The sequence below is a fragment of the Oxyura jamaicensis genome, chromosome 5 (assembly GCF_011077185.1).
Source record: "Oxyura jamaicensis isolate SHBP4307 breed ruddy duck chromosome 5, BPBGC_Ojam_1.0, whole genome shotgun sequence".
Lineage (NCBI taxonomy): Eukaryota > Metazoa > Chordata > Aves > Anseriformes > Anatidae > Oxyura > Oxyura jamaicensis.
This window is the reverse complement of record NC_048897.1, coordinates 51,489,428-51,507,202: the sequence shown is the minus strand read 5'-3', so window position 1 is coordinate 51,507,202 and position 17,775 is coordinate 51,489,428. Positions and strand designations below refer to the sequence as shown.

Here is a 17,775-nt window from a genome sequence, read left to right as displayed (position 1 = left end):
ATCGATCAGGAACTGAACAAGAAAGCTTTGGCTTCACCTTTGCCATACTTTCTGGAGGAAGGCTGCTATATTTTTCCAGCTTTCTTCCTCCACGAATAGGGTACCCCTGCCCTAAGCTATGCTTGGAGATGGTGGGAACGTCTGGCTCTTGCCAAGGGAAATGGGTGGTCACATTTTTCAAGGAAAAAAAAAATAGTCCACTGCAATATAAACTTCAGAAATGACAGAGGCAGATTCTTTCCTGGCACTGGCAGCTGCAAACATCTCGCAGCCAGATGTGAACGTTCACTGGGAAGCTGGATGAGACCACAGGAGTTTAATGCCTTTTACAGTGCCACAGGCAGGCAGACTACTGGACACCAAGGCAGCTCCATGGAAAGCCAGAATTTATTTAAGGGCTTTCAAACCATTGTGCAGCACCCAGACACAATCCCCACTCCACTGCTAGCCGAGAACTCCTTGGTGTAAAGCCTGCCGGCAGTCACAAGTAGCACACTGACTCTTTTGGCTGCTAGTGGCAACTGGGGGGCAACCACCAGAGCAAAACTTAAATTTACATCTCCAGCTTTGCAGCAACCCTCCTATGCTTCCCTTCCCACCCACCTCCTCTTCAGCATGCACTTTTGCAGCATCAGGAGAGGGAAGAGGGGAAGAGAAAGTGAAGGGAATGCAGAAAGAGGCGGAAGAAAAACAAGTCTTCATTTCTTCTCAATGGAAATAGAAGGGTAGAACTCTTTTTTTCCCTTATTTTGCACACTGATCCTAGCTAGAAGATACCATTTTTGCAGGCTTTTTTTGTCCCCATATGTTTGGGCCCTTTTTTATGGGGAACCCAACAAACACACGGGGGACTGGCAGGGCTGAAAGACTGAAGATACCGACAGTGAACCTGAACAACAGGAAAGGAGATGACTGTTCATTGCAACGGGGTTAAATAGGTTGCCTCTGGATGGGCTATAAATCAGTGGCAGAATCACAGCTACGTGTCCCCTTGGCAGAGTCCTGACCAATCCTGCTACAGAACTAAGTCACTTGTAGCTGTTTGGGGCTGCTGATAAATGCTCAGTAGCAGTAGCTTTTGCTAAATTCAGGCCAGTTTGACTTCTCACCAAAGAAAAAGGCAAACAACTTACAGAGCCAAGGCATCATCTTCAAAATACATCCCCATTGTCACGTGCCCACTTAAGATGCTTCCTGCCTCTATGAAAGCTTCCTTGGCTGTAAAAAAAGACAAAGATACATAAATAAACAATGGAGAAGTGGCAGCTTCCTTCTGGAAACCAAATCACCGCATCTGCCTATATAACGCCTTCCCACAGCATATTTTTGGTTGTGAACGAAAATATGATGAGTGGCTGATGAGAAATGGATGCTCCTCATGGCCACAGGCTACGTGAGGGAGGAGCTGGCAGCAACCGAAAGGATGAGAAGCAAAGAGTTCCTAGTATGAGAACAGTGTCTGCTCTTTAGCCACCAGCGCCGAGTTTCCAGGATTTGCACGACAGAGACATGGATGGAAAGTGAAATGCCCTTAAGGACTTAAAGAGCGTAAGTGTTCTTAGAAACAGGAGGCCAATTACAAGGCTAAACAGAAATCGCATAAATTGCCGTGACCTTTTGGAAATGATTGATGATGACCGAACGGGAGTAGTGTTAAGTGCCCAGCAGATAAACCAACCTCTTCCAAAGCGTCTTCTGGTCTTAGCCAGCTCCTCCCAACTGGAGGGTCTGCTACAGGCACCGAGGGTCAGAAGGCTAACTAAATTGAAGACACGGTGCCTTCTACTGCTTTTTGCAGCTGCAGAGAGAGTGCAGCACCTCTACTGTCACAGTTCAGAGAGCAGAGTCCTAGCACAAATCCACATGCAGTGGCTCTGGGGTCTGCAGCTCAGCTTACGCAGACGGTGAGCTCAGGCAGAGGATGAAAAAATATGCACTGGGACTCCTTTATCCATCACAGCCCAATCTATCCACGCTGAGAGATCGAGAGTGGAGCCCCAAAAGGAAGCTGGCTGCAGAGCTGTTTTATGCCTTAAGAAACATCCTCACTTTTAGGCAACTAGACCCATGGAAGAGACAAACTTGGTAAGAATACGCAAGCCGTAGTGCGTGAGCTTGTGACATACCAGCCTAGCAGTTGTGGATCAGAGATAAAAATGCTGCTGCCCAAAGCAGGCTGAAAACAGAGCACTTTTCAGCCCTCCCACTCTTTGTATACCAGGCAACTGAAAACAAAAAAAAGGCTCCTCTGACTTAAGGGGAGTGAGAAATCACCTAGAGAAGTTTAGAGGAGTCAGGTTTGCCCAAGAGTTAAGGTTACGATTCAGATAGAGCCACATTGCTTCTTATCCCAAACAAAATACCATCCAGATGCTGTTCAGTGTTCCTCATACCGTACAGCACCGTATCACAACTGGCCAACCCAAGCACTTGGGAGCAGTGAATCAGACCTCAATAAACTGTAGCTGGCTCAAACTGGTCACTTGTTGGTTCTTTGCCCCTGGCTTTGCTGCAACACTCAGGGCCGTATTTTCCCTTGTGATCCCTTGGAACCACGAGCTTTCCTTCACACTATTTTCCTTTCCAAATGGAAGCTCGGATCCTAAAAGGAGTGGCTCACTGGGAGCTCAGACACTGCAAAAAACAACGCATGTGTCACAAAGCTAGTGAGCCAGGCCGGCCAGTTCATCTTGTGACGTAGAGAAAATACCACGGGATGGGTCTGACACTGGTTTCCAGATTCAGTTTTTCTTTAGTCACTTGTTTTTATCAGGGCTGAGACAAAAACAAGGCATCTGGCCAGCTGATAAGGAATACTGCGAGCTTCAGCAAGAAATCCTTTGGAAGATTGTTGGTGGTCCAGCTTCCGAAGAGAAGGCCCTGAGGAAGACTGTGAGCACACCCTGTGCTATAAGGCACTAAGGAACCCAGCCTGACATGGAAGGAGCAGGCTTAAATCCAAACTTCCTCAGGAGAGCACTTCCACAGGCATTTAACTTTAAACACTCTACTTGAGACGTAAGCATGCACTCAAGTGCTGCCCTGGAGAGGCCCTGGCTGCAGGAATTCTCTCCTAAATCAGGACAACATTCAGCACAATCCAGGCTTGCTTATTTCATCAGGCTCGTTTGCACCGAGATCTTTCCTCCCCATTAAATTCCCCTTCGCACTTCCCTCCTACCCCACTTCCAAAATTTTCAGCGCTTTGGGGGCTATCTGTGACATACCCAGTTACACACAGCTCACAGCAACATTCTTAGTTCTGTGCAAGAAACCCCTAAATTCACACAGTTCCATTACAGAGTGCTTCCAAATAAGCTATTTAAGTAATTCCTAGAAAACCAATCCCCCTGAGAACACTGTTTTAATTCCCAGCAGAGCTGGTCACTCACTGCAATATGCGCCTCGAGCTGGAATCCCAGCTGCCTTTTACAACAGCTCCCATGAATCACACAAGCACAGCTTCAAAGCGGGATTTTGGAACGACAAGAAAGAAAACTGCTGGAGGAAGAAGAGTCTATAGTTCCTGCAGCTTTCAGAGGCAGGATCTTAGTCCCTCACTTCTGTAGCATCAGCAAAAGGCATGTCATGCAATCACGCTCTCCAGCAGTACTTGCAGCATCTTTGTGTGGCTTCTTCCAGCCCAAGGCGCCACCCAGCTGGCTTGTAAATTAAAATACTGCTGAAAAAATTTCACTACAATAGGAGAAAAGTTCCATGAGCATGGAGAAGTTACACACCTAAGAGTACACATTAGTAGGTAAACAGTGTCAAGCACACAGCATGGTAAAGACAGGGGCCTCAAACCAAGCATGAGAGAACGTACTGTTGACTGCAGACTTCCAGAAAACTCCAATTGTTTTAATTGGAGAATGTTTTATTCCCCTGAAAACTATTTAAGACTGTAGATTACACAGTATGTATTTTGATTTGTACTGAGTGAAAGTTGGAAGCTGCTCCAGCTGAGCTGTTTTTCTACTTTTGCTGGTGTTTATTGTGTCTGACTGCTTCTGCTGAGTGACAAAGGATGGCTTAGACAACACGAGATCTCAAGTAAAGTGAATCAGGATCAATTATTCACCATTTCTACTAACATGATACCCAGCAGCCAACAAAACGCTTGTGCACCGGTTACCAGAGGAAATACACAGCCATGCATAAAATCCTCCAAGGACTAACGTCACTGCCACGGCGTACTCTGGATACCAAGCAGAGATTCAGGGTATGCCACCAGCAGCTATCAGATACAAAGCAAGGGGGAGATTTCTAGACTAAGGAAGACCTTAAACTGCTGATTATTGGAGGCAGGTTCCATGCTGCCAGGGAAAGAAATCCCTCTGAACATGTCTTATATCCTTTTCCTTAATGTCCATGGCTACCATGCTGGAGACAAGACATGGGTCATGCTGGTCCTTTCTTTATTCTGCCCACACGTAAGTGTGATCACGAGTTCCTGTTTAAGCGAGCAGTGTGTGCACAAAGCTCCACGCGTAATCAAAACGTGCAGCAGAAATCAAAAGCAGCCTACCTGCTTCCAGAGTGCTGGAGGACACACAGAGGGCAATCAGTTCATGTTTATTGCTTGGTTTACACTGATGCTGGCAAGCCCTACGATGTTACCAGAGCTGCACGGAACACAGGTGTATTTTTAAACAATTGCTGCACATTTTAGGACACTGTTTTGCTTCCAAGTACGCTTCTGAGTAGCAAACAAGCTCCTCTCCTACAAGTTCCTCTAGTTTCCAGGAAAACGCTCGTTCATTGCCCTAGCAATACTGTGTACCTCTTTGTAATAAGTTTTCATTACGATTTTTCTGACAAACCTCTTTTAGCTTAGACTCACTTAATGGTTTCTTAATATAGTTCTCGCTTTAAGTGCTGGAAAAAGAACAGGGCTTTATTTAACTGGACATCCCGTTGCTCTGTTTCAGTTAACCAGAGAAGACAATGACATGGCACGTTGCTGGTTCAGGTAAGAGCAGGAATTCTTGCCATGAGAAAATAATTGGAAATTCCAGAGAAGTCTGCGGGCTGATAAGGACAGCTATGCGGTTTCCCTGACTCCAGGCCTGGGTTTGGTGCCAGGACCGCTGGCTCCGGTTTTCTGTTCCCTCAGATTATTCTGCATGACACTCAAATCTCCCTCAGGTTACACACTGCCAAAGCATCGCGTATTTCATCTCCCCTGGCATCTGCGGCTGAGTTACCCAGACTGCGGATGCCATTCCAGATTGCAGATGGAGCGTGCCCTAAGGGAACAGGCAATCTTGCGGGCTCCACACAGAGCTGTCTGTAAACCTCCAAGTCTCTTGTTTCCACAGACAGAGCAGGTCTAGAAGGAAATTAACTTCTTCTGTACAGGAAACAGTCTCAGCTCACAGGTCCAGCTGGATCCAAGCAGGTTCCTTGCAGATAACCCCGTCTCACAGCCCCCATCCTATCTGAGATCCTGTCATCTGGGTTAATGCAGGCTCCATTACTACGGAGAGTAGAATACGTGGGATACAGGGAAGATTCTGGAGCTCAGCTGATGAAAACCAGGAAAAAACGGTCTAAAGATTTTTTGAGATCAACAAGATTTTCTCCTATATTTAATAGACTTAGACACAGGTCCTCCAGAAGAAGCAAGGCATTTTAGCTGGCTCTGTGAGCACAGCCCAGATGTTTTCTGGTTGGTTCCTGACATTTTATTTTGCTCTTACCTCTGAGCACATTAGATTCTCCCTGGATGTCCTCATGAGATAAAGTAGTTTTATTTGCATTTAACCAAAGTTTACGGGCACAATGAAGCTTCCAAATGTAAAATACTCTGGAATTTTGATCTTCACCAATATCAGAAAAACCTTTCTTTTTTTTTACTGCAGTAACTCCCAGAATTAGCTGGCATTGTGTTTTTTTTTTTTAAGATTTCAGATTGTGTGTTGGTTGGAAGGACTGAAACTTCCACATTTGCATGAGGAGCAAGATAACCGTTGATCCAATGGTAGAAAGGGCTTTCTTTACAAAATAGTATGCTGTGACATGTGTGTGGAGTACTGATGGATCTGGGCTTGTTCAGGCAGAGGCTCAGAGGAGATTTGATAGCAGCCTACAACTACTTTGAAAGGGGATTATGAAAAGGACAGGGACAAACTCTTCATGGTAAGGGGCAGGAGATACAACAGGCACAACAGGTACAAATTGTGGATTGGTAAATTCAAATTGGACATTTGCAAAAACTTCTTTGCATGGATGGTCATGCAACCCTGGGTCACCCAATAAATTGTTTTTTGTACTGTTCTAAGCACAATGTCTCCATTACCCGTCAGGGTTATCAGATACTACCACAGTGGATATAATAAACATGTCCACAGTTGCTAGCTAACCGCTGAATGTCCCTTGAGTCAGGATTCAAACCTTAGGTCCCACACGTGGAACTACCTGAAATGTACTTGCAAAAAGGAAGAAAGGTGGTGCCAGGCAGGCTTCGATGTGAGCAAACACGGTTGGTCACTTAGGGAAAATGAAACATGGAGGAACTTCAAGCATCTGGAATCAACCACCTCCAGTCAGGAATTAAATTGAGTGCTTCACCAATAAATACCACACTAACCTTTACTCATGGCTGTGCTAAATACTCCTAGAACCGAAGAGTGGTGATAGGACGACAGCTCTGATGGAAGCTCTCCTCTTAAGTACCCTTCTGCTTCATCAATCGTCATCAGCTTCACAGGGCAGGAAACTCGGCTCCTATGGAAAGGAAGAGAAACAACACAGGCTGCCTTCTTCTTCACTTTTGGGATGAAGAGACGAAAGGGCAACCTAAATCCTCGTAACAACAGTGCCCCAACCCAACATGACAACCTTTACACCTCACCATAGACAGAAATGAGTTGCCTCTGGGAAGGAATGGCAATGCCTAGTCAGTGGAAGGTACTGGAACTGGTTATGGGGAAAAGAATAGCCCTAAGCCAAACTGGCTGTTCTGAGATCTTTTCTGCACATGGGACAGGCTGACACCCCTCAGCTGAACTGCAGAGATCTCTCGGTTTAGGGCTCTGCCTCCAATAAAACCACAGAGGGCTTTGCCACCAACATCATCACCTTAGGACCACACCCAAAGGGCCTTCCTGGACTGAGACCCACATTAAAAACAACAGAATGAATTCCAGAGAGGGACAGTCACCACAGATGGATATATTGTTCTATAATAGATGTTTTTCACACACACAAAAAAAAAGCATAGGAAGTTATTAAGCTAATTTCCAAATCAGTTCTACCACCAGATCTGACATTATTTTTCCAGAAAGGCATTCCATGGCATCGGCCATAAAGAATCCAGAAAATTCCTGCCATGTGGGGACCCACTAGCAGGCACTTACAACATGATGAAGCTGGTCAGTTCTTCAGTTCCCCACATGCTGTTGTACGTTAACGGTTGCTCTCCCTTCTTGTAAATCTTTATGGTAGGAAACTGGGTGACATTCTCTGTCGTGCAAACACCAGGCCAGTCCCAGCAGTTTACCCGGGAGAGCAAAACGCCCTGAACTCCTAGAATAGAAAACAAACACATTATAAATAGTATCAAAAAAAGGAGTGAAATGATTGAAAAAGAGAGCTGTGTGAGCTTCTTTGGATATTATTGCATAGATTTGTTTCAATGCTGCTGGAACTTCTGTTTACTTTGGTGTGTGCGTCCTACAGGGCTGGCTCCTGACACAAGGTATGCACATGGTGCAAGCCCAGGTGGGCTGCCACTGACAAGTTGCTAGAACATTCCCAGAGTCAAAAGCTGCTTTGTGTGGGCAGGATGTCAAAATCCAGCCCCAAAATAAACAGTCTTTGAGTCTAGGCTATCTCCCTCTTGAAACCGTTCATGGCTATGCATTACAGCTTTGAATATAACAGTAACTATTTCCAGCCTGTGTTTAATATCCCAGCAGGTGTAAACTGATTCAAACAATAGACCACGGAGAGAACAAACTCAGAGAAGTGGTAGGTTACACTTCTCAGAAAGAAATTCCCAGAGATGTTCACATCTGGCTGCAATGAAACCCTGGGGCAAACATCCAGGAGCATATAAGGCAGTAAGGAAAGGTGCTGGAAATACTTTAGGAATGAGGCCAAGACAAAGAAACCATGCAGGCCCTTGCTTACAGGAAAGAGGGAAGAAAAAGCTTGGCGTGGAGGAAGGTGATGTATCCTGCACCTGGAGGGTAACACTCCCAGGCACCAAGACATAATGGGGGCCACCCAGCTGGAAGGAGAGACCTGGGCATGCTGGAAAGAGGCCACCAAAAGGGGACAAAAAATGATGAAGGGATTGGAGCACCTCTATTGTGAGAAAAAGTTGAGAGAGCTGGGGCTGCTCAGCCTGGAGAAGAGGAGGCTCAGGGGGGATCTCATCAATGTCCATAAATACCTGATGGGAGGGTGCAAAGAGGACAGAGCCAGGCTCCTTTCAGTGGTGCCCAGCGCCAGGACAAGAAGCAATGGGCACAAACTGGAGCATGGAAGGTTCCCTCTGAACATCAGGAAGCACTTCTTTACCTTGTGGGTGACTGAGCAATAGAACAGGTTGCCCTGGGAGGTTGTAGAGTCTCCCTCCTTGGAGATCTTCACAAGCCACCTGGACATGGCTGTGGGCACCCTGCTCTGGGTGGCCCTGCTGGAGCTGGGGTTGGGTCATATGGATCCGGGGGTCCCTGCCAACCTCAACCAGTCTGTCATCCTGTCATTCAAGGCTTTTTCACTTAACATGGTGCCCAGTATTGAAAAGTGTCTATTTTACCTAATACCTGGTGCTAAATACACAAAGAGCAGTAAAAGGTCATACAACCAAAATAAACGTAATTCAGTCTGGTGGTCTGGTGGCACTAGCCAAGCATTAGCAGGTACTTTTAGGGCCTTAAGAAAGAGACTCAGGCCTCACAAGTATGGAAGTGGGAAAGGGAGAGCTCTTGGGAATTACAGAGCAGTCACTCCGATTTTGATTCCAGGGACAAGTAATAAAAAAAAACTTTTTATGGGCCACACCGAAGCGATAAACTCAAGGGGTTCATAAACAGTGAAACAAATGAATGTTGGTTTCCTGCATACTTCCCAGGAGCCCAGGACGGTGCACATAACTTCAGCATGTCTTTATCAGCCTTCCTTTCATCTGCAGGCTGGGTGAAAACCAGCACAGGCTGCTGCTAGTCCACTGCTAAGCATGTGCTGACCGGCTGGCAGGTGAACTGTCACTGGCTTCACTAGCCACCACCTCTTGGCTGTCGGCCTTGCCTAACCTGTCTCCTATTTAAATGCAGGCTTGACCAACGACAGCAGGGTTGTGTACAGTCCTCGGGCCATACATTGTCCATGCCCGTTGCAGGAATTCAGTATCTCGGAGATCTTTATGCCTTTGGTAAATTTGTTTGAACAAGATTCAACAGTTACATGGGAAAGATGGGATGAAACGTTGAGGCAAGTACACGCAGATTATCACAAAGTGTTCTGTCCTTCAGAAACCAGGCTAAGGGCAGATGATGACGATTTCTCAAGAGTACAGCAGATTAAAACAGCCAACCTTTCTTCTCTGTCCTTTCTGGGTTAGATTCCGATCACTATTTTTACTAAAAGCCTGACAGAATAAGCATATACATCCAATCTGCAGATATTCCGAAGCTCAAAGGGACAGAAAGAGATTTGAAGTCTAAATAAAAGTAATATTCTGCAATGAGAAACAGGATGCACAGATATCATCAGTGCTGTGGATAAGGGCTAAGCTCATTCTGGGATGAACTCTCAACAGCATCTGCAAGACATGGGAGGAAAATGATGTTCTTCTATTTCGTCCCGGTGAGGCCTTTGCAGAGCCCATCAAGCCTTCGTGCAGGCTGGGAAAAATGTTTTTTGAAAGGTGCAAGCAGGTGAAATAAAATCTGGGGAAGAGAGACGTTTGGAAGATGTCCCCTGAGGAGAAGGTGTGTTTATTTCAGTCAAATAAAATCCAACAATATCCAAAGTCTGTTCCAGAGGTGACAGTGAGATCGCTCTATATTGCCAGCTGGTAAAGGACAAGCAGCAGTCCATTTGCAGGCAGGGGGGTTTGACCAAGTATTAAAATAAGCTTCTGAGAAACAAACAAACTGAGTCTTAGCCAGAATAGCTATGGAAAGGTTTTAGTCACAGGCTCACAGACATTTATTTGGGATTGGCAAGGCACCCCAAAGGTGACCTTTGGGTGAAGGGTGAAGGCACAGGTGACCTTTGCATGTTTTCCCATCCCATATTCCTCTGTCCTTGAGATCCCACTGGACCATTTCATACAGCCTTTATTTTAGGTTCTGCTTTGCAGCTCTTTCACGTGAGTTCACTGCTGTTCTGCCTTGTTTCAAATGTATGTACAGCAAAAGCAAGTAGCGGCACTAATCTAAGGGTCTGCAATTCCACTCAGACAGTCCAGAGTTGTCAAAACACTCCAAGAGAGCAAAAATGGTTTGTGTCATTCTCCAGGCTGTGAAATAACATCTCATATTGAAAGCCTGCCCCGGGATTTATTTCACACCTCTGATCCGGTATGGCTGGTTCTCATTATCTGTTACCACATAATCTTGTGTCTTGCCCAACTCTGAAACAAATGACATGGAAACAAGGATTTGATGCCTTGTTAAAACTGAGCTGCAAGGCTGCTCTAAATATCCGCAAAATGTGAGTTTAAGTATTTGGATACCACCTTGGGGGATTATGTACCAAAAGTGACCAAGATCTCCAAGGAAGCCCTGGCTGGCCTGAGGAACACTTTGTACAGGATGATCACTCTACCATCCCAAGCTGCACCGTGTTACTAATTAGTGAACACAAAGCAGTTTCAGGAGTTGAGTCAGCAAAAGTTCGTTCAGCCCCGTGGTCACCATTGAGCTGCTGGATGGGAAGAAAGTTGAAGGAGAAATGTAAGATCCTTCTGTTCTGTGATTTTAGGTGCTACTAAAACTGGCAATAGAGAGAAACTCTGTCCTAGGGGTCTTCTGAAACCAGAACAAGACAAATCATTGAAGGCTACAGGGAACCCGGCAGGGTATGCAACAAAAAATTAAGAATCCTTTAAGCAGCTAATCCTTTGGCGGGACTAATGCCAGCACTGGCATTATCTACAGCTCACATGGAGAGCTGGCCCAAAGGTTATGAGATGAAAAAGAAATGTTATGTGTGAAGTGCTGCAAGAGGAGGAATCCAGTACAGAATGGGAATTGACCACCTGGACAGCATCAGTGCAGGAGAGCATATGAGGGAATCTCACAGATCGTCGGTGTGTTACAAATGCAATGCGTATGATAACAGAAAGCTGTATGGTGTTCTGGCAGACCCAGGGCGAGAGGGACCCTCTCAGGCTACCCCACAGCTTTGGGTATGGAAGCAGCCAGGACTTAGAGGGACAGCATTTGACAACCAAGCCCTCGTTGCCTTCCCATCCTCTCCACAACATGAAATGTCTAACTGAACCCTTACGTCAAGGTACAGACAGTGTTTCCAAACTCTCCACCATACTACACTATGAGACAAGCAGGCAGCAGCCAGCCACAAGTTGCCTGAGTGTTACGATTTCTCTGTAAGTAGCTCACAGGTAATACCTACAACCTGGCAGCTTTCCTCCAGTCCTCTTCATTGCCAGCTACTGCAGAGACTTCCCCCAGTACCACACAGGATGTGGTTTCTCCTTTCCTCATTTCATATACAGATGTTTCCTTGATGTTAGTCTTTTCCAGCCTGGGGGCCTAGTTCCGTAATGGACTCCCAAATCCTTCAGGTTCCATGAAGAGAGAGCATCCAAAGGAAGGCTATGAAGATGTGGAAGGCTCTGGAGGACAAGATGTATGAGGAGCAGCTGAGGTCCCTTGGTTTGTGCAGCCCAGAGCAGAGCAGGATGAGGGGAGGCCTCATGGCGGCCTGCAGCTCCCTCACAAGGGGAGCGGAGGGGCAGGCGCTGAGCTCTGCTCTCTGGGGACAGCAACAGGACCCGAGGGAATGGCATGGAGCTGGGACAGGGGAGGGTCAGGCTGGGGGTTAGGGAAAGGTTCTGCACCCAGAGGTGGTTGGGCACTGGGACAGGCTCCCAGGGCAGCGTGCACAGCACTGAGACTGCCGGAGTTCAAGAAGCGTTTGGACACCGCTATCAAACAGAGGGTTTGGTTTTTGGGTGGTCCTGTGTGGAGCCGGGAATTGGACTTGATGATTCTCATGAGTCCCTTCCAGTTCAGGATATTCCATGAATATGTGCTGCATGATTCTGTGTTGCTAAATCACCCTAGTGATGTTCATGGCTTTGAACTACAACTTCAGACCCCTGTCTTTGAAAGTCATTGGTCAAGAAAACTCCATCAGCACAGAAGAGGGAAACAGAATTGTTCTTCAGCTCAGTTTTTCAGTATATTGCTCTTCCTTCATATTGGTTTCTCCCATCTTGGACTTTTCAAAACAGTCCACTGACATACCTAAGAAATGCAACGACACTGTCTCACCTTCACAACCTCTTTTCCTGTCCTAGGGGTGCTGCTTTCATAAATTCACGTCTTATATAAGAAAACAAGAGCTGCAGTTAGCCCCAGTGACAGAGAGAACCTCATGCTTTCGCTGCAAGAGCAGAAGACATGCTCTGTTCAGCAAGACCAAGATGATTCTCTTGATCTCCTGTCAGATTGGATCTCTTAACAAAGGGAAACCACTTTGGGGGGCCACTTAAACTTAATCTGCTGATGATCTGCTGCTGATCATCTGTTACTGGGTGATTCATGGGGTTAACCCAGCTTCCAACCTCCTCCATTCTCTTGTGCCATATCTCATATGGCCTATTCTCACTGCTATTTTGCGTGGAAAGTTGTCATCGCGTGGGACCTGTATTGCATCTCCAAACGTGCTTTTAGCATGTGTGACTCATGCCTCAGACAGCAGATCTTGGCTTCTGAACCCTTAGGAAGTTAGCTCCACCCCAAGCAGCAGACAAAGCAGCACTTCTGGGGGAGCTGACAGACTGCACCAAAGACATAATCCATGTTTAAGTCTTGCATAGCTCAAGCTCTTCTTCCTGATCCGGACTTCTGCCCCTTGCACCGGTTTACTTTCCCAGCTACCTTGCCCAGCCCTGTTTCACTCTGTTCCTACTGCCAAGCCCTGCTCTGGATCCCCTGACACTGATTCCTACTTGGGAGTTCACAGATTCACTGCTTTTCATCTGGAAGCTCAATTTAAGCCATGCCCCCTGGACTAGAACATTCACAATCAATATTGAATCGATCTCAGCCTGATCTGCTATAATCTTTGGCGTCTTTAACCTCTTGAATCCAGCCCACCCTAATTACCAGGCCTGAGACACCCTCATCCTGGCCATAACAGAGAACCTGGAGACCTCTATCCTTCTAGGTCTTCCAGCTCCCCTGACAGACTTGCCTGTGACTAAGTCTTCCCCAGCAGCAGAGACAAATACGTATCTTGCAGGAAACTGACTACATTTCTCTCCAGTTCCACAACAGCAGCCATTCTCCATCCTCTCCAAGGCTACAGCAGGAAAAACAGACGGGAGTCATTTCATGATTCAAATTTGGCCTGGGATTCTTCAGTGGGACCTCACTGATCGCAGAGGAAAGGCCCTGACCTCAATCAGTTCATAATCTCTGTTGAGAATCTGCCTATGGCTGCGTCCATGTACTGAGATTGTTATCAAATTATTAAAGAAACACATGGTGAAAGCTTAGCCTCACACAGTCAGCCAAGTTTTGATCACTGGCTCAGGAAGAGGCAGGGTTTCATCCACTGACTCTCCCAGCTTGCTACTTTAGCTGGTCTAACAGCTGTAGAGTCTAAAAGAAACCCCAAATCATCAATAACCACGACTTCTCTAACAATGATAACTCTCCCTGACCTTTCCTGTTTATTCCCAGGATGTCAGTTTAGATCAAAGGTGCCAGGAAAACTATGAATGCAGAACTGTTTTCATCCAACCCACAGCACTGTCCTCAGTGTTCCCAGGAGGGTGTCTTGTAAGCAACTCCCAGTGCATCCGCTTCCCAGAAAACTGCCTGGGTCCTCTGCACACTCTATACATTTTCTCTCTGCTGAGAGCTGTTTGTATCCTGCTTTCAATTTGCAGGACAAGGTGCTCAGTCCCAGGGGAGTGCCTTCACTAGGATGAGAAATAAGCCTTGATGAGGAATGAAAACACACGCAAGGCACCAGCTACCTCCAGGAGTGCCAGAACAGCTCTGGCCTAAATCTACTGGATTTCTTCACTGTGCTGAAATGAGTCGGGGCTGAAATTACCTGGGTATAACCCTATTAAGTCAGGGGGAGACACAGGTATATTTAGAAGAGATTCAGCCCATACAAGCCTGATAGTGCAGAAGAACCCACCTATATACTATAGAGGGGGATAGGGCTGAAGCCCTGAATGAAGATGAACTGGCGCTTAAAGCTGCTCAGGAAATACCACACTCCTGAAGCACCAGTCCTTCCTGTCTTTATTAGCAGACTACCTGATGTGCGTTGTCTTTAAATGTTACTGATTCTTCGCTGTCAGGTATTATTTATGGAATTTGTGGCTGCCTGTGAGACTTCCCATGTAATTAAGCCCGTCTACAGGCCCTGAAGGCATCATCGCTTTAAATTCTTTCTCTGACACCATCCTGCTCCCCCTCTGGATCTGGGCCTGCCCACACCTGTCTGTTATGCCTTCTACCAAAGCCTGGCCCAGTTACTGCTCTGCTCCAGATCAAGTGCCTATGCGGTGACTTCCAAGTGCAGGAGACCTGATGTAGCCCCCCCACACACCGAATTGGCTCTCAAGCCTCGTGTTGTGCCACATGCAGGTCGTCTTCTTGCTCTGTACAGGACACAGTGCTGAGGGACACCGACAGGATCCTGTTTTGGGGATGCAGGCTATGGTGTCTGCTGTTTGTCCTCCCCCTCCAAAGCCCATGCTGTGTCACTCACTGCTTCTGATGTTCTGTCCTGCCTCCTCATGATATTGGGCATTTATCGTGCAATCACTGTGCCCATCAACATCACAAACTCAGCTGAAAGGCAGTTTGGGCAGCTGGTGCGTACAAATTTACACCAAAAGCATAAGGTGACTGTGTAAGGTTGTACTGCCAGTCCCATGACTTTGTACAGGCACAAAGGGACTGCAAAGATCCCTAATTCAGAAACAAATCCTCTTCCTAAACAACTTAATGTGGGTATGGCTTCCTTAAAAGTTTGGGAACTAAAAATGAGTATATTCTGGCTGAGGAACTGAGGTACCACCAATATCTTCCCAGCCTTCCGGTTCGTACTGCCAGGGCAGATGCAAACCAGCTGTACAGGAACTTAGACCTGTGGGACCTTACCTTTCAGGTGATCGGCCACCTCTGTGTAAGACTGTAGCACTGCCAGGGACACTGCCTCCCCTGAAACACAGAAGAGACAAAGCCCCAAGTTACATATAGGTGACTGACCATCCCCACTGTGCTCTTTGACAATGGTACATTATCATTTTCTGCATCCTAAGGTGCTTCAAGCTCTGAAAGACTGAATGAAATAAAGAAAATTGGACTTTATTTCTCTGCAGCAGCCAGCGACTGGGTTTCCTAGCCTATCCCATGAGTCCACCACACCCATTTCCCCTCTTGTTCTGCATTCAGCCCCTGTCAAAGTGAAATGGAAAACCACCGATGTATTTTATGCTGACAGATATTCTGTCTTCACATACTATCAGTCAATGAGAGGAAGTAATTTAATCTGATTGCTACCAGTGGGTGAGGGTACATGAGACAGGATGCAGCACATATTTATGATTTAAACTTGCCTATGGGATCGCCACTCTACGGAAAGTGTGCAAGCTAGTGAAGGGACTGCCAGCCCACATTTCATACTCACAGCTGGCATAAAACAGCACCACCGTCTGGGCAGCTTTCAACACGGCAGAGTGAAAGGTCTCCTCCGTCAGGGTAAGGATCTGTTCCAAGGGCAGCTCTCGCTTCTTGTCCCTGGAAACTGCTTCCACCACCTGATCATCCTGAACATCTGCAAGGGGCCAACATCCATGTGTGAAGAGAAGTATGCACACACAAGGCACGGGGAGCTACACACCCATCTGCAACCCCATTAGAACATTTTAATAATTCTGCTAAACAAAAACAATCTAGTGTAGAAAACAAATGTTTTCAAGAAAGCATTGTAGGGGCCAGTGTTTTGTCCCTGGAGAAAGCAAGTCTGGAACAGCTCTTACAAAAAACATGTCTCAAACCTTTCAGACAGATAATTCTGAGGCATCTCTTCTGATGCTTGAAGAGGAGACAGTGTCGGGTGCACTTTACGCACCTTGACCCCCTGAAGCTGGACATATTCAAGCAGAAGAAGCCCCTTCCTCATGCAGCATCTCTGCAACTGTTAACTATGACAGCTGCTTTTTTTTTCCGTGGTGTTTGCCCTAAGAATTACAGCTGTCTGTCATGAAACTCCAGGGAGCTGCAGAGAATTAAAGAGCTACTTTATACAGCCATTGTGTGACTGTGATAACCACAGAATCACAGACTGGTTGAGGTTGGCAGGGACCCCTGGGTCCATCCTCCCTGCTCAAGCAGGGACACCCAGAGCAGGCTGCCCACAACCATGTCCAAGTGGCTTTTGAAGATCTCCAAGAAGGAGACTCCACAACCTCTCTGGCAACCTTTCCCAGTGCTCCATCACCTGCACAGTCCAGAAGTGCTTCCTGATGTTCAGAGGGAACCTCCCCTGTTCCAGTTTGTGCCCATTATCTCTTACCTTGGTACTGGGCATCACTGAAAAGAGCCTGGCTCTGTCCTCTTTGCACCTTCCAAAGGGATAGTTTGCCTTGGGTTTGCAAGAGCATTCTTTAATGCTTTAACATATGTCTAGGAGATGTTGACTGCATGTCCCACCTGATGACAATCAGCTTTTCACTGTTCAGCTACATACCTTGACTGTCATTCTCTTTTTCATCCTCATCTTCCTCATCCTCATCCTCATCCTCATCCTCCAGGATTTGTTCGACCTTGCTCTTATCTTCCACCAGGGTTATAACTTCATCGGTGTCTTCCAAGACCAGGTATTTGATTGGCACTCCCTACAGAAAACAGAAGCAGAACATCACCCTGGGTCTATTCTAGCTGCAAACCAAACTCAAGGCTGATGGGGAGTTCTGATGGGGAGGGAATTTAACGTTCCCTCCCATCTAGCCCCTTATTTTTGGGGTATATCAACAGATTCCTAAAGCTGCCAAACAGGGGAGATCCTGGGACACGCTTCTTTGGCGCAGTTTCATCTGCAGATGAGTTTATTTCACTCCAAACTGACGTTTCCTTTTCAGAAAGTAATTGTGGCTACGTGGGATTCTTTGTCTGTAGCTGGAATGGTGGAAGTGGACGCCTGCTCGACCTCCCAACATCTTAACACAGATCCTCTGCAAGAAAAAGCCCAGAGGCTGAACAGTGAATGTGAGTGGGAGCTGAGCTACAGATACATGGTCCACTCTGCTTCCTAGCCCCTAGATAGGTCAGGCTAGGTCAGAGCAGCCCATCACAGCCCGGGAAAATGGCACAGAAGATCTTTTATCTCATGTAGCTCAACAAAGAAGAGTGCTCCCAAGTGTAATGGACTGCCAACCAAAGTGTATTTCTCAGAAATGAGACCTTGTCAGCTTAAAACCAGTTCTGGCACTGTCTCAGCAAGAGGCACTTCAGAGAAAATGACTTTTATAATGAACTGAGAGAAATGACAAACTGCTGGCACCTCCCATTGGCTCTGAGAGAAGAAACACAACGT

General features: G+C 46.6%; 1 protein-coding gene across 3 annotated transcripts in view; it reads right to left on the bottom strand.

The window, feature by feature from the left end:
- The window catches only part of TXNDC16 (thioredoxin domain containing 16), a 54,416-nt gene that overhangs the window by 22,459 nt on the left and 14,182 nt on the right, over positions 1-17,775 (bottom strand). For all 3 annotated transcript variants that reach the window (XM_035326907.1, XM_035326909.1, XM_035326908.1), the window contains exons 11-16: positions 16,930-17,077; positions 15,868-16,014; positions 15,339-15,398; positions 7,362-7,530; positions 6,593-6,729; positions 1,134-1,218 (exon numbers count right to left, since the gene is read on the bottom strand). In XM_035326907.1, coding sequence (XP_035182798.1) covers positions 1,134-1,218; positions 6,593-6,729; positions 7,362-7,530; positions 15,339-15,398; positions 15,868-16,014; positions 16,930-17,077 — 746 coding nt within the window. The remainder of the gene's footprint in view (positions 1-1,133; positions 1,219-6,592; positions 6,730-7,361; positions 7,531-15,338; positions 15,399-15,867; positions 16,015-16,929; positions 17,078-17,775) is intronic.